This window comes from Phalangium opilio, unplaced genomic scaffold, assembly GCF_054372755.1.
Source record: "Phalangium opilio isolate 3A_F unplaced genomic scaffold, DU_Popi_V2 ptg000041l_1, whole genome shotgun sequence".
In the NCBI taxonomy this organism is placed as follows: Eukaryota; Metazoa; Arthropoda; class Arachnida; order Opiliones; family Phalangiidae; genus Phalangium; species Phalangium opilio.
Window position 1 is genome coordinate 1,766,278 of NW_028324165.1, and position 26,223 is coordinate 1,792,500.

The window sequence follows — 26,223 nt, forward strand, 5'->3', positions numbered from 1 at the left end:
GCTGCTTGGGAGACCACCCCAGTCCTTGGAACTGGGGGGGAGACCGTCTGGTTCACAGACGGTTCAAAGACAGACTCTGGAGTTGGTGCCGGGGTCTACTGTATGACCAAGAAGTATGGTTTTTACGAAAGCCTTGGCAAATTTGCCAGCGTCTTTCAGGCGGAAATCATGGCCATTGGTCTATGTGCTGATTTTTGCATCAAGAAAAATTACCGTGGACGGACGATTCAGATTTTTTCGGATAGTCAAGCCGCCCTCAAGGCGCTGAATCAGTGCCTTGTCGACTCTAGACTGGTCCTCGGTTGTCTGAATTTGCTGGGTCCTTTGGCTATCCGCAACAAGGTTCAGTTGCTGTGGGTGCTTGGACACTCCGTATACCTAGGCAACGAGAGGGCTGACATGTATGCCAAAAGGGGGACTGAGGCGAAGTTCTTTGGAAATGAGCCTGCAGTTCCTATCCCCCAAGGTATCATTCACCAAAGGATTCACTGCCGGATGTCTGCACTCAGTGGCGCCGCCAGGATTTTTTTACAGATAGGCTAAGGAAGATTTGGGGGCCCCCTTATATATTTTCAAGAGAAACATTTTGTTGCACAGCTTCGATAATATTAAATTCACAACTATTTTTATCGTTATTATTCATTTCATATAGAGAAGTTTAGTATTATAAAGTTCAGTATTATCAGACAACAGACATATTATTATATTAACTATAGTTCGCAAAAATAATAAAAACAAGGAGTCGGAGAGAGGGGGATTTTCAGTTAAGCCCCCTATGAGGTCACTGTGCACTGTCCATGTGGTGAGGAAAAGGGAAATCGGTTTTCTAAAACGAGCCTGAAGTCCTCGAAGTTTTTAGGGACCAGAAGGAAGGGGAGAGAAGAAGGTTAGGTAAAGAGCGCGAAACAAAAAAGATGGCCCAAGGTCTGGGCTCATAATTTTAGCCACATCGTAACGATTAGAAAATTTCAGTGATTAGCCCCTCGATGCGCTACCCTAGAGTGTGATATAATTATTACTAGTAATCCTGGCTTCAATTCATTTTCTTCTGTTGTAATTATAATAGTGCGACACAAATAGGAAACTAGGGCACCCTTTAACAGAGCAAAAATGATAAATCGTAACGCATAAGTAAACCCTTAATTGAAGTACAGAAAATCAGACTGATTGGTCCCTCGATGCGCTATCTTTAACTGTGCTAAAATGATTTTACGTAATCTGTACATCAATAATTTACATTCTATTATAATTGTAATAGTGCGACACAAACAAAAATCTTAAGTGAAAAAGCCCCATAATAACGCATACCAGGAGTTCATAGTTACCCCCCTTCGGGGGGGGCGAAGTACGAAACTGGCCATAGAACAAAGGGTAAAAATCGCCACAACAAGATTTTGTCGTTGCGCATAGAAAGGACTAGCCTGCTGATGGACATACAACTTTACAGTAGATTGTAGTGGTATCTATGCTCCTTGGTTTTCGTTCCAAAACTTCCGTTGGCTGGGATCTCCGTCGTTAAAAAAAATGGCGACTATGGTGGACGTAGAAACACGATGGAATTCTTATATTAAAGATACTGGGAATCAATTTGTCCATACCGTTTTAATTTAACCACGGAATTCTCACTCACACATATCACAACAAAACATTAATGACAATCGTTTAAATGTTTTGTAGAAAACTAGAAACCATCGATAAACTTCTTAGCCAAGGCTTAATTTCCACCGCGACGACAGACGCAGACGCGAGCTATTTTCGCTCCCAAAATCACAAGATAAAAATAGTGCTAAAGCGGAAGTGTGGAAGTTAATGCGCGTGGGCGCTAAAAATTGGGGTAACTATTTCTTTGGGAGTTAAGCGGTGTATAAATCCGCTGAGCTTTACGGCGAAACTTTGTTTTTACGGGCTTTTTAACCAGTTTCGTACTTCCCCGCTACCTAAACCTTAATTGAATTACAGAAAATCCAAGAGATTAGCCCCTCGTTTCCCTGACCTAAAAAATAATTACCTTGGCCGTAATCCTTACGTTTAAAGTTTAATACACTATATTGAATATATAAAGATACTATATACTTCCTTTTGCTCTTAAAATTATTTTCGCTTTCTGGAGAAATACTAGTAAATTCTGGGATTGTGATAAACACCGCCTTAAGACCATTCAAAAAAATATACCATCAGTTTATACTGGCTTTTGCATTTAAAGTTAACCTCGATTTCCTTGAATGTTTAAGTAGAGGAAATCCTTATTATCAGGCCCGGATCTCCCATAAGGCAGACCGGGCAGCTGCCCAGGGCCCCGCTGTTGGGAGGGGCCCCGCTAAATATCAAAGGCCCCCCGGGCCGTTTCAGAATTGCAAAATTTTTCCATTCAATTTATTTTATTAAATCGAACTGTTCGAGAATTCAGATTATGCGGCCTTTACACGCTCAATATTTTACACAAATTAAAAGGGGGGAGGGGGCATCTATAAAACTCATCATCTTATAGATTATTCCAAAATTTTTCCTTTGTTGTGCAAATTAAAGTCCAACATTTTGTTGAATGGCCAATATTTAGAAAAAAAACCTTAAAACTTTATTGGAAGAGTATATTGATTAAATTCCAAATGATATTTTCAATTATATTGAATTTATTTTTGTCTCCAAAAAACTGTTGATGTTGAGTCCATAGACCGGGTACAATTTTATTGTCCAAACATTACATATAAGGTGTCAAAAACACAGAATTCAATGTTATTCAAATGCGAAATATAATATATAAACGCTCATTAATTGGCACAAAAACGTAGGGCTCGTTGTTTAAGTTACGAAGTATAAATAAAATGTTATCCAGACTAACATTTGTGCAAAGTTCAAATATAATGCCAAAATATTTTTTTTTTAAATTCAACATCATTTGCGGTAAATTTTGGACAATATTTGCGTAAAAAAATCTGAATGAGTTTTTATCGCGCAAAATGTTATTCAAACAATTGAACAATATTTCGCTTTCGAATAACATTAAAGTTTGTGTTTAAGAGCTTCCTGCAGGTTGTTTACTTGCGCCTTCAAGGACTCGTTTTCCACAGACAATGTTTCGACTTTAGCCGACAGCTCAACATTTTCTTGGGCCAACATCTCGTTTGCCGTGGACAAAACTGTACGAATAAGGAATATATTTTCTAATTTACCCAAAATCATAAAAAGTATAACAATACGATCCAAGGGCTCGTAATAGTAGCCCCATCGTACGAGTAAATAGCCCCTCTATACCCTACCCTAATGAGTGGATAACCCCTCTATACCCTACCCTAATGAGTGGATAACCCCTCTATACCTTACCCTAATGAGTGGATAACCCCTCTATACCTTACCCTAATGAGTGAATAGCGCTATCTCTTACAATTCTTAAATGATTTACCGTGCATTAAATCACAGTGAATAGCCCCTCGATGCCCTACCCTAAACAGTGATAAAATTATTACCAGTATAAATTTACTTATGCCGTAATTGTAGTATTCCGACGAATCGAAGAACAGATAGTTTTAGTGATTATCCCCTCGATGAGTTTACAACATAGACTTATGCCGATGCACACTTATCGCTTCTTATAAATTTCTAACATTACGTTCTTAACGCTCAATTAATACACGTACAGAAAGTTTTAGTTTATGACATAGACTTGTGCCGACGCATAATTTTCGCATCTTATAAATTTGTAACATGAACTTATGGCCAGAAGCGTTTGAAAGAGAAAGAATTCGGTAAAACACCCAATAATTGTAATATCCTGGTGCCTTAAGACCATTCTAAAAAGAACGTCAGTAAATACTTGCTTTTGCTTTCAAAATTTCCCTCGATTTCTTTGAATGTTGAAAGAGGGGAGCTGTCAAACTCTTATTGTCGACGGGTGAGAGGAATTTTTAAGGGAGAGTATATGGCTTAACCTAACTATCATAATCCCCATCCTTTTAAAATACACGAACGAAAAATGTCACCTCACCACAATTCTCTCCCATTCACTCTCCCTTCAATGACGATCGAAAAATTTTATACTGTCTAAGGCAGTTCTCTTTCACGACGCTCCCTCTGCTCCACAAGCGCAAATAATGATGTTGCTCCTAAATTGGTACGTGAGAGCTTCCGGCCCTTTTAATTTTGCTTAGCGGAAGTCGCCCTGTACCAGGAAAAAGGGGCAACAAGTTGAGGCATTCCTTCCACCCCTTTATTTTAATTTCGGCTGACATTTTTGGCATAACTATCTTTTAAGCTTGCAAAAATGTCAACTGAAATTAAAATAAAGAGGTTTAACTTCATTGGTGTAATTTGCGTTTAAGAATGTGACTTAGCAATCGATAACTTTGTTTTTAGCTGCGAAATGTGATATTAATGGTCATGACGTAATATTACCGCTTCAATAAATATGGTGTGACTATGGATATGGTGGGCCTTAAAGGAAGCGCCCAAAATAAATGATGTAATATATCTCAAGTTTTTTCCGTTTGTAAAAACGGTTTTTTATAATATGTGTCCCTTCCACGAAAGGCTTGGTCTTACTATTATTTAAATATGAAATGATTTATTTAAAACGGAATCAATACTAGTAATACAGTATATTTAAAATAAATAAATAAATAAATAAATAAATTGTATAAATTTTATTGTACAGGACACAAGTGTTTTAAAGAAAAATTATAGTTTTATTTTTTTTTTTTCAAAAGTGAAAGGTAAACGTCCCTAAAGGGAGGGTGAATTGGAAAATAAAGTGATTTTTAATCGATTCTTCTATTGGTTATAAGACCTATATGCATAGTCAAACATCCTGGAAATATCTCTGAATGATTTTAAAAATAAAAACGGATTCAGATTTCATATTTCGAGCATTATTTAGCACGAGATGTGATAACCGTAGCACGCGACATTGAGCATGACTGGCAAATTTTGTTAACTGGAAGGCAGGGCGTTACGCGATTGGTCGAAGGTATTAGGGTTAAATTATTGATGAAATCTGAATCCATTTTGATTTTTAAAATCATTCAGAGATATTTCCTGGATGTTTCCCTAATTAAGGTTCCTGAAATTATTTCTTTTTTTTTTAATATTTATAAAAGCAATGGAAATCTAAATGGGGTGACGGGGAAAACCGTGGATAGGAAAAATCTAGGATTGATACGCAATCCGCCCATCCCATTGAAAAGACGTCATTGCTAATACAAAATAAACCCTTTGGCGCCAGTAATTTTCGGGCAAAGTACGCATGGGACCTCGACTTTTCCTTTCAGAAGGTTAGGTATTCTGGCGCGAAGCGAATATATCAGCGTCATCATGGCGGGGGAAATGGCTTCTATCTAGATTGTCAGAGCATGAGGAAGGTGCATTGGGGCCGGGGGCGGATTTCTTTAAGAACTGGAAATTCTGCTTGAAAATAGACAATAGAAAGTGGTGGGACACCTGAGCAAAATGAAATAACAAACCAAAGTTTCTTCTGTAGGAAATCTCATCGAAAAATATGACGATTTTAAACACTTTTATTATATCTATAAAATAGCATCGTTCAATTAGCAGCCTCAATGAATTCATAATTATTTAACATAACTACCAAACAATGATAAAACTTCAGGTCTATTGACAACAATCTTGGTTTTTTGTGTAGAAACATTTTTATAACCTTGCATTTTGGGAATTTTTGGGCGGTAAGGGAAAAAGGTTACTTTAAATATCGTGACCAAATCTATCCATGATTATATTAGTTAAAGTTTCAAATGAACCCCATGGGTCCGCACATCCATCCTGGTAAAGTCATCATCGCGCATCTTTGCGTTTAATTAGAATTTGCCGCAATTCCCATCTCAAGCACCTGGGTTTAATTATAGATGGTTTTATTTTTGAAAGTATGTCAAAATAAGGTTTTTCTTTAAAAGATTTGAACCTTTCCCTATGGTTACTTACATAGTTCTACTTCTAAGTAAAGTTTCAATACAAAGGTCCCATGAAAAATTATGTTTTTTAAGACTTTGGAACTGGTATAACTAAAATAGCCATTGTCTTGACAACAGTTTTCCCCATTGCATTCCTTCGATCCCTTAAGCGCCTTCCTAAAAGAGACGAACTCAACGCTACCTTAGACTTCAACGCCGCCTAAATGGGCTTAGATATGACCCTGGCCAGCGGGTCACCACGCTTTTACCCATTAAGATTTAGCTTATAGTTACGTTCCTAGAATAGAGTTAAAGAAAGGCGCTCTCTACCGCCTTACCCATTAAAGTTCAATTTCTATAGCATGAACCAATAATAAAACAGGACACTTTTGGATGCGAACTATTCGTTAAATTTAGCTATTTTTAAGTAACACTTAATTCAATAATTAATATAATATGCGTTTTAAATATATTATTCTTAAATTACTATAGTTGTACTAGGCATAAGGCTAATCCTATCTTTACAACGAGTTTAGAGCAAATGCTTTTCCGAATGCCAACGTAGATATTATTAATACCATAAGTAGATAAGAACCCCCTTCGGGGGGAAGTATGAAAGCGGGCGAAAATCGGCGAACAACATGTTTCTGCCGTGAAACTCAGCGGATTTACACACTTGAGAGGGACACTTTACGCCACAAGATATAGATCCATCGTTTCCTGTCGGCGGAGGTGCGCGCCGTACGCGGGTAATCTACTTTCGTTGTCGTCTGCTTTAGGGTCTGCGGATTGTACGCATCTTTCGACACTTAGGAACTGAATCATATGGTTTGGACTTTGCTAGTCATTTAAGTGCTATGCCTTTAGAAACAGAAGTTTTAAACAAAATAAATGAACAACTAAATAGTGAAGAATTCCTGAAGAATTTCGGCAATAGGGAACAATGGGAATTTCATCAAAGGTTTATGAAGAATTCATATTTAAATGCCAACCAAAATGTAGGTGTTAGAGGCCTAATTAAAAGGCTTTACACCATATTTTTGAATATTTACGAACGTGTGTCGTGCCGAGGAAAGAAATTAAAGACCAATGTAGAAAAATGTACCAAAACCATTATTGACTGGTACGATTCCGTCGCGAAAAATTTTGAAATTCTGTCATCGTTTTTTAATTTTTGCGGTACACAAGAGTCAAACTTAAGCAAAGACGAAATTTTACAAATATTGCAAGTATATGGTAAAGTAGTTTACGGGATTGTAAAGGACAATATACCCCAACGAGTTCCTAAAACAATTACTAGCAGTATGCCAAATATTGATAGTAATCACGAAATGAAAAAGTACGACAGGTCTTTATTAACGATAGGAGGCGGCTGTTTTGGTGAAATTTGGAAGGTTTCCAAGAACAGGCTTATATACAAAAGGAGAAGTCTTTCAAAAGTTCAATTGCGTAAATCTAGAAACCTTTACTGGTGCACCATGAATTATAGAATGAGCCAAAGCGAGAAGAAACAAGTAAAATATTCTGGAATAAGACGAAGGGATCGCGGCGGGCTTTTTTTGCCAAAGAGTGAATTTCAACCGTATTTGAAGCGTCTAAATGCAACTATGAGACAAGTCTTAACACAAGATGGAATTAAAATATATGGCAGAAATATCGCTCAAGTAAGTAGTCTTGAAGGGTTTTTACGGATTAAGAACAAAGAGGGTTGTTTTAATAACATTCCCTTGCTTAATATAGGCAGCTGCAAAACGTGTTAATGAAGATCAAGAACTTGAGAGACTTTTCATGGAGGCTTCTGATAATTTGTTTCCTAATCAAAAGCGGGATGACAAACTGTCGTTCTTCAAAGAATGGCAACGGAAAATGTTACACGCAACCACAAATGAGGTAATAACTGCGTGGGATGCTAAAAAATCGGAAAAACATCATCAACCGCAAAAAGGCTGCGCATCTTTAAGAGACGCCCTATTTGTTCAGTCTAAATCAAACGTTAGGTCTGGTAGCGATGAACCAAAGACTCTCAAGAAATTAAAAGACAAAAAAGCACTTTAGCTTAATACAGAGGTAATAGAGCAAACCGACAATGTAATGAACAATCGTAAGAAGCGAGGAAGAAAAGAGGAAAAAAAATGTAGAGATATATCAGCTGCAAAAAAACCAAATATTGAAAGTTTGTGCAATCCAGAAAAACCAAAACCGGACAAAAGTGTAAATAAAGAAATGAAAAAAGCTGTTGCAAAACGACTAGGGTTTGAAAGACTCCCGAGTCCAGAAAGGTTAGAAACAGAAAAAACCTTTGTCGACCAGAATACTCCCAAGAATGGAAAAACATTAAGAAGAAATGGCAACGAAATGAAAAAAGCTGTTGCAAAACGACTAGGATTTGAAAGACTCCCGAGTCCAGAAAAGTTAGAAACAGAAAAAATCTTTGTCGACCAGAATACTCCCAAGAATGTAGGAAGAAATGGCAAAGAAATGAAAAAGGTAGCTGCAAAACGACTAGGATTTGAAACACTCCCGAGTCCAGAAAAGTTAGAAACAGAAAAAAACTTTAGCGACCAGAAAATCCCCAAAATTAAAAAGAAAATAAAAGAAATTAACAATGGCGAAGGTCATTCAACCAGGTCTAGTCCAATGCCAAGGACCCGTTCCATCGGGAAAAGGAAATCAAAATTACCAAAGCATTTAAATGATGATTATATAACACAATATATTTGATAGTTCCTGTTTTATTTTTACATCTTTTAATATTTTAAATGTGATAAGAAATGTAATAAATCAGTACAAATGATCTGTTATAGTGTTATTAACAACGAATGTCCTTACAATTAAAGTTGTTTTGACAAAATGATCAGAAGGTCTACACTATGACTCATTTGTAAAATCTAACGAACTACAATAATTTAGAAAAGTTTTGCTTTACATACAAGGGTGTATCTCGGTAACCTTTTCCAGAATGATGATGCCCATGCACATCTTCCTTGGTTAGTAAAGCCTTCCTTGAATATGCAAAGTTTAAACTAGTTATTTTCCCATTAGCGTTGAATTTGTATTGAGAAAACAGGCTCTCAACAGCACTGCCATTCAATCTAATTGGCATGAGATAGTATCCAGGATACTTTGTTGTGAAATATTTGACAAGACCTTTAAATCCAAACACCATTACTCGTAGAAGGTCCCAGGTCTGTTAAACATATTTGAGAGTGAGGGTTAACTGAAAACAGTATAATTATTGATTTTTACCTGCCATGAAAGGAATTCTTTTCCAGTATACATACAATTAAATTTTGGGTCTCTAGCTATAAAATTGATGATTATCATTATACATTTAATCACGAATTTATAGCTTCGCTACTTAGAATGGCTAAACGAGCTTATTTCTGCTTGGTTGTCCCCATCAGTTTCAATGTGCTTTAAGACCACCCATTTTTCTCAACACACATCTTACCATGGCGTATATAGGACAATGGCCATTCTAAGTAGCAAACACTGGTGATAGTATGGAAGTACTACAGGTAGTGTTATAAATCCGGCCCTGACATAAGTGTACATTTTAAATACTTGCCTCTTAGATCTAACAACCACTGTTTAAAGTAATACAATCCATCTTCGATATTTCTCATAACTGGATCACTTGGCGATTGAACTTTAGATTTTGATAGCATGCCATTCTCAAATAATAGGTTGCAAGCTTTCAAATAATCATGCGTTTCCATCGTTTCCTTGGAATCTTCTGGTAGGTTGCCATCGTCAGGATTCGCGTGTTCAAACAATTCAGACAAAACATCATCTTGCTATTAAGAAAAGGTTACTAGACTACCGTAAAACAGCACTGGACATATTCAATTTTACCTGCATTATTTTAGCAGGCTTGACGTTGAGTTTTGTCCAGGAATCGCGGATGATGTACGATTCTAACAACTTGGGAACGTATCGTGGAATATTTTCATCTCTCCTCTTGTCCTCTCTTTTCTTCATATTTACTATGGCATCCCAACCAAAATTAGTACCATTGTTTTTAAAAAACCTGCTTCCATCCTTTTTTGAAGCGAAAAGGGCATTAATCAAATTTTTGAGCTGTAAAGAAGGGAACAGTTAACTAAGAATCGCATTCTTTCATCTTGAGAAATATCTTTCAAACTGTTAACGAGCAGAGCTCGAGTAGTAAAAGATTTACAGTAGCAATAGCTTGGCTCAAAGAAAGCTAGCTCGTGAACAGTCTTACTTTCATTACCTCATGAGATGGGCACATGATCCAAAATATTTCATGATCGTGGAGGAATGGATTTTTAAACCACGGTTTGACTTCAATATCAATTTCATCTGATTCAGGGTTAATTTTTACACCATAAGCTCCGGAGTAATTTTGTGTTAATTTCATTAGGCTGAGGTTTGAGCTAGCACCATCACACAAAACTGCAGACACTTTAAATCCAACTATGTGAAGTGCACCAAGGACATCGAATAAGCAAGCCGATATAAAATGGCTATTTGTTGAACCTTCCGATGAGTAATATGGGCAAATAATGTCGTAGTCTGAGGTTAAGTCTCGCCATAAAAATTGCAGCATATAACCAGCCTTTGGAAGGGATTCCTCCGTACTCATTTGATCATAAATATCCTCCAAAGTTACTAAGTCCCGAGTTGACATAGCCAACCCTATCAGTTTGTGGTTCTTACTGTTCCATGCTACTTTAGGGGCGACATTAACCTCATCAAAAATGAGTATGCCATCTCCCATTGGTTGTTTTAAACCTTTCGCTAATTGCTCATTCACATAGTCATCGTAACACTTCTTTTGGCGCCTTAAGCGGTCCATATTAACCCCAGGTTCCTCAAAGTTGTGGGCCATTTTAGATTGGACACTCCTCCAGCTTGGAAGTTTTAAAACGTCAAACTGTTTAAGGGCTAAATAGGCAGCTTTACTTCTGCATGCTATCGCCTGAGCGATCCGATATGTAATAGCACTCCAGCGATTACTCTTACTTCCATCAGCTAAAAAATCACCAAAATTCAGTTTGTGTTTTGGATTTAATGGCATGCAGATTTCCTTTTTACTTACAGTTTCGATTTTGGTCAGTCTTAAAATCCAGTTTCTCTTTTTCACGTTGCTTACAGCTGTCAGTCATCCATACTTCTTTTAAAGTCTTTTGTATTAACGAATCATTTTCAGTTTCTGAGGGTAATTCAGAAATAACTCTGTCGACTTGGGCATTGTAATCTCTGTTTATTATTTCAGTTATCTGGATCATCTGATTACTCTTTTTTTCATTAAAAAGCAACTTAAACCCCTCACATTTCTTCATTAGTTTTTCATTAGTTTTAATCAAACGAAATCTTCTGCCCCTTGCTTTTCTGTTGCGCACTCTTATAGACTGTGGTGACAAATATTTCAGTTTATGAGTTGACGTTGGAGATCTTTTACTTTTCGCAATTGTTGATAAAACTCCTTGTAAATTTCTTGATTTTTTGGTGCTGAAAGTTTTGCAGTAGCGTGATGCTTGGCTGCAATTGCAGCAAGAATAGGTGCCTGATTTTAACTCAGCCCAAGGGGCATTGCTTGGTGGTTTAAACCAAACTAAACAGTCCAAAGCAGCATAATGTTCAATTGGATATGAAAATATTTTGACTTTTTTCGGTGTAAATGGAATAATGCTCAAACACGAAATTGCATCTTCTCTTAGTCCAGGGCAAATTACAAAACTATCATTCAGAATTCCTTGAAAAATGTCTATGGCTTCTTTTTCTAAGAAAACACCGTCTTGAAATAACTGTTTCTTTGCTACAAGGCCTTTAAAAACGAGAAAAACTGAGGCTACTCCGATTTCATCTACCAGCAACTTTATCGGTTCTATTCCAAACTTAATTAAAAATTGGTCCTTATTTGTGACTTCCAAATAATTCTATAAACATTAATATAAAAAAACAATAATAGTAAGAATAGCTTTAAAATGCTTGCACTAACACAAATGTAAATATATTTCTTACCTTTGATTCCTGTAGATCTCTTTTTTCCAAACAAATTACGCTACTTTTCCCTTGATCTAAAATCCAACGTTTAACACACTCAAACACTTCCTTGCCACTCAGGATAATATCTGATCTTGCCTCTGATATACTTGTTTCATTAACCTGTTCCAAAGAAATATATCTTTAACAAACTTGCAAGACTTTAAAACCTTTAACTTCAAAACAATGAGCCAAGGCTTAGGCTTACATGAGTTTCGTTCTCACGTTTCAGCTTTTTCGTCGAATTAAAATGTTCCAAATCTGTGTCCTCGACACATCCGCGGCTTCTTTTATTGTTTTTTGTTTCTCCTTTTAAAATAGTTTGGACTAATTTTGAACTAGTCTCTTTTATATAAAAGTTAACTTGCGAGGAAAAGTCCGCTTTACGAACCGGGGACGCCATGTTTCCAGACCGGATTCACCGGAAGCTCTAAACATTCCTTGACCAACTTGTTTCCTCCAAAGACCCTTTACTAGAGCAAAGACGTTCTATGTCCCACACGAGGGTAGTAATATATGTTGTACGCGATGAAAACTTGTTGTTCGTAGATTTTTGTATTGAGAACATAGCGTTTTTCATACTTCCCCCCGAAGGGGGTTCTTATCTACTTATGTTAATACGGATATCTTAACTAAGAGAACCTAGCGAAAGAAGGTGAAAGTCCACGTTAAGTTTCCATGAAGCTTACGGTTTGATTATTTACATAAATTATTATTGTTTATCACTGTTCAATAAACTCGAAGTTATAGTAAATCTATTGCTAATTCCACAAACTTCTTTTAACCTAATGTGTGTAGCTTGAAACCTTTTCATGGATATAAATGATATATGCGTTGGATATAGGTATTCTGGTATTGTACATAAACTATTCCACAAAATGCCAAACTTGAATGGAGAAAACAGAAGTATTTTGCGATGACTAAACACCGAGGGGCTAATCACTATCAGGTTCCCTGAATGTAAAACTTTTAGCATTGTGAATCCTACCGGCCCCTCGGGAAAATCATCTTCGAATGAATAACTAGGGCACCTCCGCCTATTCCATTGAAAACGGGTCATTGCTAATCCAAGCTAAGCCTTTTGGCGCCAGTAATTTCCCGTGAAAGTTCGCATGGGACCTCAACTTTTCAAAAGGTTAAATATTCTGGCGCGAAGCGAATATATCAGCGTAATCATGGCGGGGCGGGGGCAATGGCTTCTATCTAAATTGTGAAAGGAATGGTGCATTTTTCTCTCTATAAACCATTTCGGAAATTACGTTAAGAGAAACCAACACACAGGGGCAATACCGCCATTGGAGTATTCTCGATCTCGCCAAGTAGCACCGCCAGAAACAGTGTGCGTTGGCTAGGCTCAAATGTATTGACGTATCGCACACTGAAATCGCTCACACACACACCTATATAAAATTAAGCCTATATACCTACCTCGGATAACATAAAAATAGGTAGCTCTCCCAGAGAAACGAAAATGTCGTAATCAAATTTTAGAGTGGTTACTTCCACGGTTCTGTCACGTAGAAAAAGAAACTTACCTCCACAATTATTAATCCGTAACGGAATAGGGGTGGTTATTCAGTTATTACTACCATTCCAATCATAGCAATACTAATTTAAAATAAATAATCTCGCTTTATTGCGTGCCCATATCACCCAGATATATATAATATATATATATATATATATAAAATATTTACATAAAAAATATATACATAATATCATGAGTTAATAATATTCACTCATGATAATATACAACATACATCAAATACAATCTGATTACCAAATTCAATATACACTCATTTTGAATTTTTAATAAACCACACTAAACGACTTTTTTTGTTCACCGTTTGAATGTCTTTCCTAGCGCTAACGGATAACGTGAAGCATTGTACCTCAAGCGCTATTCAGACTGGAATTATAAATTTTTGGACTCAGCTCTCGAGTCGGTTTTAGTTTCACCACGCATGGAAGTTTTGAAATTATGGGGTGAAACTGATTTTCAATATGAAAATATAAATCGTTTTTAATGTCGGTAATTATAATTTTTATTACCTTAACCTAGCAAAAATATTCCAAAACGTCATTAATAGGGTTAATTGACGTCATATGTCGTAGGGAGGTTTCTTATATTACTTTTGATAATATTGAAGCAGTTTTCAGAATAAAGTAAACTTTTATTAATCACAAATCCATAACGTTTTTCTCAATATGATAAGAATTGTGGCGGTTTTTTGTGAAATCATGGGAAAATGAGTTTTGCTGATGTTAATGAAAAATTTCCCTTCTTACAACAACTAAATCGTCTGGAAAATTAAGATATTTTGGATTATTGCGAAAAACTTAGTTCTTTATTTAGCGATGATCTTCTGAAAGAAGAACAGATTTCGGAATGTCAACAGTTTCAAGCAACATAGAAATGGCTCTGAGAATCTTTCTTTCAATGATGGTAACAAACTGCAAAGGTGAAAGGTCATTTCCTAAATTAAAGTTGATCAAGAGCGAGCTCGGAAATCCCATGTTTTCAATATCCTACATCGTATTGACTTGAAAAATGATTTGTTCATGATTTAATTACTTAAATAAATCATCACAAAGGGAAAGGAAAATCCAATTACCTCAGCCATTTAACACAGAGTTTTCTTGCCAATGACAACAAATACTCTCCTCAATATAATCAATCGAAGAAGCCATGCCTCATTACTGGAAAATACCTGGTTCATGATTTAATTACTTAATTCAATAGACAAATTCATTTATTACAAACAGAGAAAACAACAAAGGGGGGCGAGGCCCCCTTGGGGTATACTCCCTCTCGCCAAGAAGCTCCGCCAGAGGCAGTGCGAGTTGGTTAGCCTACCCGGCCCCGCGTGTAGTGAACTGGGGCTCCTTCTGGCGTTGCTTCTTGGCGAGAGAGAGGTCGAAGGTTACACATTTCGTTCCCATAAGCGAGATTCGATTTAAAAAAATTCCAGTCATATTGGCTTAGAGTTTTATAAATTGCTATGCATTAAAAGTAATCTTTCGCGCGCCAGCAGAGATATATTGCGTAATACCTATCCGTTGACGTCATCGTCACTCGAAGAGGTAAAAAGGGATGAAAAACAACTTAAATGGAAGACAAACCTTGATTCAAACGCCCGAAAGGTCATATTTTCAAGTTTTCTTTGCTCTCACCTTAGTTGTCGTTAAATCGTTTTAAGTTAAGTTCATTAAAACTTACTGCGCGACGAAAATAATCACGAAAGAGGAGGATAAGAACAGTTGCGCGAACATTTGTAGGAAGTACCATCATGGTGAATTAGACACTTCTCGTAATCTTACCCCTAAGGATAATAAACTGGAGTTGCAGCCAATTATTTGACAGATTGGTTCCTACGTGGATTACTCGGAGACTAGTTGATGATGAATAGCGCAACTGCGTGAACTTTTGGTGGAAGCCTAAGCCATTTGGAGTCTAAACGTTTCGGGTTACATCTCGTACCCCAAACGATGGTAATGAAGTAGAAGCTAATCTGAAAGATTATTGTTTATACGAAATAGACGGACACCAGAAGGTGGTGGAGTTAAAAGCCAATGCGACAGACTGGGTGTATGCGGAATGGACCAGAGACTAGGCAGATGAAGGAATAGTGGCCACCTGGCCACTTAGTGTCGATTCAACAAGTAGAAAGTTAACATTGTGAAATACAATTTTCCCTGATCAGCGGAAAACGCGAATGCGGTTCGGAAATGGAGAACATGTCTACTTCTATATATTTAATACAAGATTAATTTTGAAAATGGCACTTAAAACCCTTCAGAACGGAGAAATTTAATAGTTTATTACATAAACAAATTCGACCCATTCATTACAGAAGTGGATAAAAGATGATTTTAAATTGTATACTGTACGATTAAAAAGTTATTTAAAGATATTTTACGTTGTCGAGCAGCCTTTTAAGACTCTTTCAATGGAATAAAATTCACCTATTCATTCATGCGACTTCCACGTTTATGTATCAAAGGGTACTTCTGCCAGCATCTACAGTTACACTGATCACAATTCAAGGGTTTTCACCACTGTGAATGCAATGATGTATGAGCAAAGAGCTCTTCCGCGTGCATCCATAGTCACACTGACAGGGTTTTAATTAGTTTTCACCACTATGAAAGCATTCATGTGATTAAATGACACTTTCCTCTGCGGGAATATTCACACTAATCACACTTGGAGGGTTTTTCACCACTGTGCACGCGTTGATGTCTGATCAAACTACCCTTACGCGTGCAACCATATTCGCACTGATTACATTTGAAGGGATTTCCACGGCTATGAATGCGCTGATGTGTGATTAAATGACACTTCCGTCTGCTGGCATATTCGCACTCGTCACATTTGAATGGTTTTTCACCACTGTGAACGAGTTGATGTCTGATCAAACCACCCTTTTGCGTGCATTCAAATTCGCACTGATCACATTTGAAAGGTTTTTCACCGCTATGAATGCGTTGATGTGTGATTAAATGACACTTCCGCCTGCCGGCATATTCACACTCGCCACATTTGAAGAGTTTTTCAGTACCACTGTGAACGCGTTTATGTCTGATTAAATTACTCTTATCTGCGCATCCATATTCGCACTGATCACATTTGAAGTGCTGTTCACCACTGTGTATGCGTTGATGTGCGATTAAATTATACTTCCACGTGCATCCATATTCGCACTGGTTACATTTGAAGGGGTTTTCACCACCGTGAATGCGTTGATGTGTGATTAAATAACACTTCCGCCTGGTGGTATATTCGCATTCATCACATTTGAAGGGTTTTTCACCGCTGTGAACGCGTTTATGTCTGATTAAATCCTATGAAAAACATTAACATGTACAAAAATGGGCCAAGCCTCGCTCGTGCCCTCTCCGCCGTAAAACGTTCTGAGATCCATGTAGAGCCAAGTCTGCCTTTTGTTCTCATTCAATCGCCAATTGAACAACTATGTTATAAATTAAGTCCTTTTTCTAATTAATAACCAATATTCTTTGACTCTATCATTATTTTACATCATTGTTCGTATCAAAAATATCGTGACTCCCAGATTACTCTTATCTATGCATCCAAATTCGCACTGTTCACATTTGAAGAGCTGTTCACCACTGTGAACGCGTTGATGTCTGATCAAAGTACCCTTGTCCCTGCTGGCATATTCGCACTGATCACATTTGAAGGGTTTTTCACCACTGTGAACGCGTTGATGTCTGATCAAATCATACTTCTTCGTGCATTTATATTCGCACTGATCACATTTTAAGGGTTTTTCATCGTTATCCTTTCTAACGTGACGTTTATATTCAGCTGAATATTTGATCCGAGTTGAACGTTTCTTCTTGAATTTCCCTACTGAAAATACATAAAATAAATATAAAAACGACACATAACATAACATTCACAATTTAGTATCAAAAATACAATAACATACAAGCGAACATCATAGAAATTGTAGGGATGCACCGATATATCGGCCTATCTTTTTCATATCGGTATCGGCCAATATCGGCTTCATGTAAACCGATATTTCCGGGAAAAAAACAAGATATAAGGTACTCAATGAATACTAATTGAAACATATGACACACATCACACAAATTTATTCCCAAAATTTAACATTCCCCTTTAAAATGCAAGGTTTTCCACAACCTCAGTTTTATCCGTTGTTCAAGACTATGAGAAAGTAATTTCCCTAGTTTCCCACAAACAATCGAAGTCGACACTGACTCCCTCTAACGCGTTTGGTGTCACTAATGTACACTTTGAACTTTTCACTTGTGGTCCATTACGCTACTTCTTGTTGAACAAAGAAAGGAGCTGCATTTTTACTAAAAACGAAGCAAGGATTTAACTTAGACCACACTATTTTTAAGGAAGGGTGTTAAGGCTAAAATATGTAGCGGTACCACATTAAACGAAAGCATGAGTCATGACGAAAGAGATGTGACACATGTCTCTAATAAAACAAAGTAAAAACGTAAATGGTCCTAAATAATGTTGATTCTACTCTTGGAAACGATATTCAAGGAGAACTATTACTTTTTATGGGCCGATAATATCGGCTACGAATTTCCGATACATCGGCTGTACCCATATCGGTGGCTTCGGTGCATCCCTAAAAAATTCAGTGTTAAACAATATTACCATTGTTAACCAAAGGCGTTTTTTCAATGAGTAAACAAACATATCAACCAAAAGGGGGTGAACATAAACCTAAATGGAGGAGAAAATCGAAAGGTCATATATACAACGTTTCTTTGCCCTCGCCATATTCATTGGAATAATCAACTGCTAATTGATGCTGCGTGATGACAAGTTATCCTTTTATTTCGTTCTTGCATCCTCTCAGGGTTACACGAAATTTTCAGATTAAAATTTCCTGACCTCTTTCAGAATTTTCTCTCACGTCTTCTGAATCAATTGTCATTATTCTAATTTCTAAATCTAAGTAAACAATCGCGTTTAAATCGCATTTTTGAATATTTAACGCTCAACATTAGGGAGCTGGCTTGTTGAAATTCTTAATATTCGCAAACTATTCCCTGACTTTTCGAGGGTTTCCCTGAACTGTGGCAACTCTGCATAATTTAGAAATAATGTGGATATTTCTTCGCTAGATAAAACATATTTTTACAGAAATATATGCGTAATTGGATATTTCATTTTATCGAGCAACAGGTAAACTTTTCCGTATTTTTGGTCGAAAGTACCTGTGACGATAAGAATACCCTGGCGGAAGGTTTTAGATACATACCACTAGTTTCATTATTCAAGAGGTTGAAAGGTAGTTAAATGCCACAGTTTAAATATGTTTCATGTAGAATCTTAAAAATAATATAAAAAGTGTGAAAGTTCGGCCCAAGACATTTAAATATCTTCCACATAGGACTTAAATGAGACTTTGATGGCTGTGTAGCCTTCAAATCCACTCGAATAAGGTTTTTTTTCCCCATTTTTAAACACATTGATGTTTGATCAAATTAAAATTCCGCGCATTTCCAAAGAAACACTAACCACATTTGAAGGTTTTTTTTTTGGTCCGCGTACTAATTCCATACTAAGTTTGATCTTGAATTAATTTAGAATGGATGAACCGAAAGCATTTCGCTGTAGAAATGACCACATACCGAGGGGTCCGTCATTGCCAAAAAATCCCGTACGCTCGGGGAAAAATCCAAAAACAAATCCAAAATTCCAGTGAAAATACCAAAAGGATTTTGTATTTTTTGAAAAATCCGAAGATCTTTCAAAAGTTTCAAAATATATAAAATTATGTAAAAAATCCAAAAATCCATCGAAAATACAAAAAAAAAATCAAAAAATACCGAAAATATTTTAGAAATCCAAAATAACATGTTAAATCCGGGAGTGTGTTCGTATTTTTTTAGAAATCCAAAATTTTGTGAAAATCCACAAAAAACTCCAAAATTTTGTGAAAATCCACAAAAAAACTCCAAAATTTTGTGAAAATCCACAAAAAAACTCCAAAATTTTGTGAAAATCCACAAAAAAACTCCAAAATTTTGTGAAAATCCACAAAAAAACTCCAAAATTTTGTGAAAATCCACAAAAAACTCCAAAATTTTGTGAAAATCCACAAAAAACTCCAAAATTTTGTGAAAATCCACAAAAAACTCCAAAATTTTGTGAAAATCCACAACAAAATACAAAAATTGTGAAAATCCACAAAAAAATACAAAATTTTGTGAAAATCCACCAAAAAATCCAATATTTCCAAATTCACAAATCCAGGAAGACGATACAAATTACAGTTAAAAATACAAAATCCTAAAAAAATACGAAATCCCAAAACAAATAACGATATTCCTAAAACAAATTACGAAATCCCGAAAAAATACAAAATCCCCGAAAAAATACAAAATCCCGAGAAAAAATACAAAATCCCGAGAAAAAATACAAAATCCCGAGAAAAGATACAAAATCCCGAAAAAAATACGAAATTCCATGAAAAAATTCAAAAACACAACGGTTTTTTTGAAAATCCTACCGGATTTTGGATTTTTATAAAAAATCGACAAATCCATTAAAAAAAAAAATACGTAAAAATCCATAAAAATCCGAGGGATTTAAAAATCCCGTACGTTTTTTTTCGAATGACGGACCCCTCGCCACATACTCTTCATATAAAGTTTACAAAGAGGCATTAAATATGTGAAATTGCGCAGGAGCACTTGACAAAAACAAGAATGCCGATTGCACGAATAAGCAATGTCGAAGACAAGTAATGGCGTTGATCACGTTCATTTGCGCACGCCGTAATAATATAAGACAAATACATAAAAGTGCGCAACTCGAATTACTATTCTACCGGCCCTTGTAGATAGGACTTCAAGCCCGTTTGTAATTGAATTGAATTGAATTGAAATATGATTTATTGTGCATTGTTTCGGAGCCTCCGAGATGATCTAGGCCCATGCCTATCCCGAGCGAGAATATTTTTAGGAATAATTTAATTCGCCGTGTTTTCTCGCTTGGGGGCGCTTTTAGTATCGTAAAATAAGTTCAGCCTCGTGACCCCGTCAACTGCTACAATATAAGAGCAAGGCATAGACGTAGAGCGGTGAAGCCGAGGTCGCGGATAGAAAACGTTTTTCCGAAGACCTTTATTAAACCATCATGCCAAAGAAGTAAAGGATAAGAAAGCTAAGGTTAAAAAAAATGAAAGGTTTCGAAGGAGTAAAAACATTCCTCTCATGGTATAATAAAAACTGAATTAGCAACTCCAAGAAGTTTCGTTTTTATAAAAACAATAATGTTAAAATCTCAATTAATTTTGTTGTCCACACAATCTAACCAAAAGATTCAATAAAAAGTAAATAGCCCCTAAAACAATTACGTTAATTTAAGGGTGAAACCTTTCTCTTTCATAAAATTTTTATAATTGGTCCCTAAAATATCAACGACAGTTTATGGAAGACCCCCTTCGCAACTGTAATAAAAGCGCCATCTAGTACAAATATTGGGTGAAAATATTTCCTCTACGAAACTGGATATTTCCCCACATAAAAATCGACACGCACGGGCCTAGATCATCTCGGAGGCTCCGATTGTTTCTAGTTATCTAGTTAATGGCATGATGCCCCTGTTATTGGGTATTTTAAACCAAAAGGATAAGTATCGTTTAGCGGTGTTTTGCCCAAGATAAATAGTTTTTATCTAAGTAAATCTATAGTAAATTCCTTCTTAGTTTAAAGTGGAATTGGATCTGACATTCGCGTTTTTCGGAAGATGATAAAAATACATTTGGATTGTTTCTTCATTTGAATTGTTTCGAGAAGACCCCAAGTTTTAGCGGGAATTTAATCCGTTCATTAATTAAATTAATCATAGATTATTAAACCTTTTTGATCAAAGCTTCAAAGCTTGGACGAGGAAGCAGTAGGGACTGCTCAGGGGCATTTTACAACTTCTTACAACCACTGCCAAAATACTAGGCCTTGAAATGTACGACAGAAAAATTTTTATGTGACATTTTGAATTTGCGCTTAGTGACCGTTAGATGGCTCTTTTCTGAGGCGAATTTTCGCGATGACGAGAGTAAATTCGTACTGCGCAGTCTCGTATGACGTCACGTCTTTCGCTTATGGCTGACCAGGGTGGGAAATAAGGATTTTTTTAAACTACTAAATAAAATGGTCCATGACCATTGACCAGGGCACATCGTCTGCTAAACTAGAGAAGTGGATAATTAACATATTGGAGATAATGTCTGTGTCCGAATTCAGCTGCCAAAGAAATCTCTTTCTACCTCTCCTAAGCTCGCTCATTGGTCAATCAAAATCAAACTTAAGGCATTTCATTGGCAGTGGCACTTTTTGGGAAAAACTTAAGGGCTGTGATAGGTTGAAATTTCCATGCAGACGCCATTGACACGTGTCAAAACGTACTCCAAATTTAAACTAGTATTTTTCGAACTCGGAAACCGTTCAGCATCATGAACCGGTTTATTGACCGGTTTTTTGCTTTCTTTTTCGAGCCGAACTTAGCAGATTACACTTCGTCGTTGCTAACAATTTTCCATAGTTTTGAATTTGCCGCCAGTTTAAAACCTCAGAAAAGCGACATCTAGCGCCATTTGTGAAATCCTAACTGCCACCCCCCTTTTATTCCTATCGCAAGGCCTAGTATTAGAGAAGGCAGTGTTACAACAATATCGCAGACTAAATTAATTATAATTAACTAGAGGTATGAGGGTAGTGATTTTCAATTTCGAATCGGGTTCGGATAATAAAAAATATTGTTCCCGGGTATCGGGGCTTGTACTCGAATTTTTGTCGGGTATTCGGGTAATTAGCCGAAAAATGGTTGTCGGGTAACAGTCGGGTATTAAAAGTTAGGACGAATAGTTATCGGGGGGGGGGGGGGTACCCAGAATTTTTCGGGTAATTAGGGTTAAATAAATAGATACTTCCTTCAAAAGTTCCCTAAAGTTAGTACACTATTTTTACAGTTATATCTCAATTCTAGGTTCTTCAATGTATGGTCTTTCTTAATTTATTTATTTTTCATGCTATCTCCAACTTTGGGTTTCACTTTCTCATGCTTCTTAACCCCTTAGTCTTTTTCAACTCAGAATACTGGCAATGGGATGATATAGGTGTGTCGCGCTGCTTGGTGATTCTAGTCTCAGAAAGAAACTACCACAGAACGTTTACCTTATATGAACTAAATTTCACCTTGAAACGGTGTTTCATGGAATTTCGTCATTCTTAAAAATTGCCGCTTCTTTCTAAACTGGACAGTGGGTGGTCCCCTTTCACCTCTTATTCCTATTTTTCTACCAGCGAATAAAACCTGACAACCTGCTTCAGCTTGACATGGGTAATGGGGGGGGGAGTATTTTTACTATTTTACAAATAGTTGGAAAACTGATTTTCGGGTAATCTTGAGGTATCGGGTACCCGCACACCTCTTTAATTAATCCATTAAATAAATTTTTTGAAATTGCCGAAATAACAATTTGACTTTACAGTTCACCAAGAAGGGGGAAATAATTGCTTAGCATATTTTCTAGACCGAGGGTCGGAATAAGACGTCTTACTTTAAAGGGACTGTAAAGAGGGCGTCGGCGGGTGGGTAAAAATAATTTGAAATACGTCACAGGCACCACTTGACGCCAAGATAGAAAGACTCCTCATGGAATGGGACTAGACATATAGTCCTTGTTTTTCGCGAGATTGCAGCGCCAATTCTCCTAAGTGGCAGATTTCGAAATAAAACAAACTAAGCTTCTTTGAACCACGCCTCTCGGCGGTCACGTGCCTGTGACGTATTTCAAATAATTTTTACCCACCCGCCGACGCCTTCTCTACAGTCCCTTTAAATTACTTAGATTATTAAAGTATAAAATATTTCCGAACGAGGCGATGCGATATTACCTTTGGTATTCTTTGGAGCGATTTCTTCAAATGTCTCCGAGTTGGACACCGAACTATTATTTCCAACTTCAATCGAAACGTCGGGTAAATTGTTTTCCACTGAGGCGGAGGTCAATTCTGATAGTTCATTTGGGATAAGTTCAAGTTTAGGGACACATAATGGCACACTCAGTGTCCTTGTATCAACATACAGAGTTTGATTTTGTCTATTATGAGTTTTCTGCGCATCTGACAAGGTGATTTTGGATTGGTTATCATCAAGATCTTCTTCTAGGGCTCCTTCTAGTGAGTCGCTTTCGATACTTGCGTCAAGAGATACAACCAAACGTTTTTGGACTTCAACATTCGATTCAAGAACACCCAATTTCTTCGAACGAGTTGTAATATCCTCAGTGTCTCCCTCAGTCGAGACATTTTGCGTTTTACAATAAGAATCGTTAATGTTAATATTGTTCTCGAGATGTTCTCGTGGCGAATCACTTTTCGTCATTGTGTCAGGAAACATTTTGAATTGGTTTTCGACTTTAATTATGGATGAAGGTACAAATAGAGGCAAACTGTCAGTGTATTTCAGTTTAGGAACACCTAGGTTCGTATTTCGCGTTCTAAGACCAGCGTTTTCAGCCTTTTTCGTGGTAATTTTAGTTTCGGTGATTGTATTGCCAACCTCCACAAAACATTGAGGCTCAGAAACAGTTGTGTCTTGAATAATATCTTCTTTACCCAGAATGCCTTGGACACTGGCAGCTTCGGCAATTTGCAATGAACCTTAACGACGAAAAACAGTAAAATTATTGAAATAAGAAGTGTCTTATCAAACGAGAAGTACATCAGTTTCTGTTTCAGCATTACAATAGTGTCAACTGTGGGCGTGACGTCATTGGCGTGTAGTATACCTTTCAAACAATATATATTTCATAGTACTTTACACTAACCCGCAATGGCTAGTTTTAGCAGGCTGAGATGAGAAACACTCTTAACATTTGTGAAGTTATCAAAATTTACGTACCATTACCAGTTCCCTTGAATTTAATGGCCTCCGTGTCAAGTAGACTTTGGAGAACGTCGTTGACAATCTGAGCTTGTAAACTATTCAAATAAAAATCGAAAGCTTACGCTAAATAGAGGATTCTAAAAATCAACGAAGATTGCCATTTTTAGTGTAATATAAACGGTCTAAGGACGCTTTTTGCGACATCAGTTTTGCCATTATCAATTAAGCGTCCAAAATACCTTTATAGTTACTGGATTTACCCCTTTGGTTCTTATCTTTAAAAGTTTAAATACCTTTGAGTTTCCTCTTGTGGTTGTTGCTGCATCACAATTCCCGAATCTTTTTCAAATGATTCAGATTTCAATAATTCATCGTTAGCTAATTGATCTATTCCACGTTTCTCCTATTTTTAAAACAATTAACAATGACAATAGTTTAAGTTTTACCCTTAACCATCCGAGTAACTCTTTCCTATCGACTATGAAAATGAAAAAATGTTCCATACCATCAAATCTTTGATTCTCTTTTCCAACTCTTTAATGACCCTACTAAGTCTTTCAATTTCGTTCATTTGCTTATTTATCGTTAACGTTGTTTTCACTCTCTCTTTTTCCAAGTTTGAAATTAAAACATTACACTAAACAAAATAAGATTCAATACAAAAGTTAATATTCTTTGAACTTTCATTGGCTGAACGTATTTTAAAGGGGCAAGACTGAAAGAGAATAAACTAATGATACCGAAGAAAGGGGATCAACAACTAAGCTCCTCTTTGGGTTTCTTTGTTAATAACAAAACGAGCGATGTGTTACCAATCCCCTTAAGATTAGAGCCAATCCTGATAGGTGTTTTCACAAATAAACCTAATTATTCACCCCCCCCCCACAGAGTTTGGTTCTACTTTAAGGGACATAAGATTCGACAACTCATCCTGTACATTTAAAATGGGCTATGATACGAAAAGGGTCTAATATTTTTGCGCTTAATTTCAAACTACAAAAAACCCTATGCTTTGAAAAATACCTCGGCTTCCAGTTTCCTGATTCGATCATGCTTGGCTTTAACTTCATTGATAAGATCATCTTTACTCAAGTGATCATAGTTAGAATCCTCCCCATCGTTCATTTCCTAAAAATAAAGTTTTCGTATTTTTCAGTTTGTCTAAAAAAGGGAATAGGATCTTTCCTATTTTAGAGGCCGCCTTCGATAGTGGGATTTTTTTTTAGTAGGATAGTAGTAAAAATAGTAGTATTTTTCCTAGAACCGAAAAGCTAAACCGATGAGGGAGAAAATACTATGGATAGCTAAATTCTGACTAAAACGCTTTCATATGGTTTTACTCTATATATAATTTATGATTATTATTAGTGATTAATGCTATATTTATAGCAAGGTTCCGCCTTGAGGGAACAAAATCCCCTATCGCTAGGGCAGTTCTTACATGCAGAACTATACCCGTTTAAGTGAGGGTAGTTCTCGCATGCAGTGTAAAACTGCATACAAAGTCGGCCATTTGATCGACTTAAACGCGGTATGAAACTGCATTTAAAAGTCAGTCGTATAACCAATTAAAAACTTCTGGAAAAGGCAGAAAGTTTTCCATTTGTATAAATGTATGGGGTATTAAATCGGTTTTGGAGGCCATAATATTCAAGCAGTAGATACAGACGTTTTTGTGAAATATAATAATCGCTTTTCATTAAGAGGTTTTCGAGCACCAGAACCGCATTTAACATAATCTTCTCTACCATATTTCCAAAAAATAAAATCCATTTGAACTCTAAATGCGCTCAAAATAGATAGACTGGCCTCTCAAGTAGGCCACTACTGACGCCTAGTTGAGCGGCCAGTGTAATAGTCCATGGTTCCATTTTGCTTGTTTATTTCTTACTGGCC

At 36.6% G+C, this 26,223-nt stretch overlaps 3 protein-coding genes across 5 annotated transcripts in view; 1 reads left to right on the forward strand and 2 right to left on the reverse strand.

Annotated features, from left to right (window-relative positions):
* Positions 1–5,716: 5,716 nt before the first annotated feature.
* LOC149679248 (uncharacterized) lies at positions 5,717–7,952 on the forward strand. The gene is made up of 5 exons (XM_089835810.1): positions 5,717–5,772; positions 6,390–6,458; positions 6,561–6,646; positions 6,711–7,561; positions 7,638–7,952. Exons 1-5 carry the CDS (start codon positions 5,717–5,719, stop codon positions 7,950–7,952), a joined length of 1,377 nt encoding a protein of 458 aa, XP_089691936.1.
* A 638-nt stretch (positions 7,953–8,590) lies between these two features.
* LOC149679249 (uncharacterized) lies at positions 8,591–12,344 on the reverse strand. Of its 3 annotated transcripts, none has more exons than XM_089834918.1 (8): positions 12,118–12,344; positions 11,889–12,032; positions 10,963–11,803; positions 10,135–10,895; positions 9,753–9,977; positions 9,466–9,694; positions 9,144–9,199; positions 8,591–9,084 (listed from the first exon to the last, which is right to left on the reverse strand). In XM_089834918.1, exons 1-8 carry the CDS (start codon positions 12,310–12,312, stop codon positions 8,794–8,796), a joined length of 2,742 nt encoding a protein of 913 aa, XP_089691044.1. In that variant the 5' UTR covers positions 12,313–12,344; the 3' UTR covers positions 8,591–8,793. The 3 variants fall into 3 exon arrangements, with proteins under 3 accessions (XP_089691044.1, XP_089691045.1, XP_089691047.1); XM_089834919.1 differs by having other exon boundaries at positions 8,906–9,114; positions 9,179–9,199; XM_089834921.1 differs by lacking the exon at positions 9,144–9,199 and having other exon boundaries at positions 8,906–9,114.
* A 4,402-nt stretch (positions 12,345–16,746) lies between these two features.
* LOC149679250 (uncharacterized) overlaps positions 16,747–26,223 on the reverse strand; it is an 18,207-nt gene continuing 8,730 nt past the window's right edge. The window contains exons 2-7 of the mRNA XM_089834923.1: positions 25,351–25,455; positions 24,833–24,964; positions 24,621–24,730; positions 24,343–24,422; positions 23,334–24,101; positions 16,747–17,286 (exon numbers count right to left, since the gene is read on the reverse strand). Coding sequence (XP_089691049.1) covers positions 16,946–17,286; positions 23,334–24,101; positions 24,343–24,422; positions 24,621–24,730; positions 24,833–24,964; positions 25,351–25,452 — 1,533 coding nt within the window. The 5' untranslated portion in view covers positions 25,453–25,455 and the 3' untranslated portion in view covers positions 16,747–16,945. The remainder of the gene's footprint in view (positions 17,287–23,333; positions 24,102–24,342; positions 24,423–24,620; positions 24,731–24,832; positions 24,965–25,350; positions 25,456–26,223) is intronic.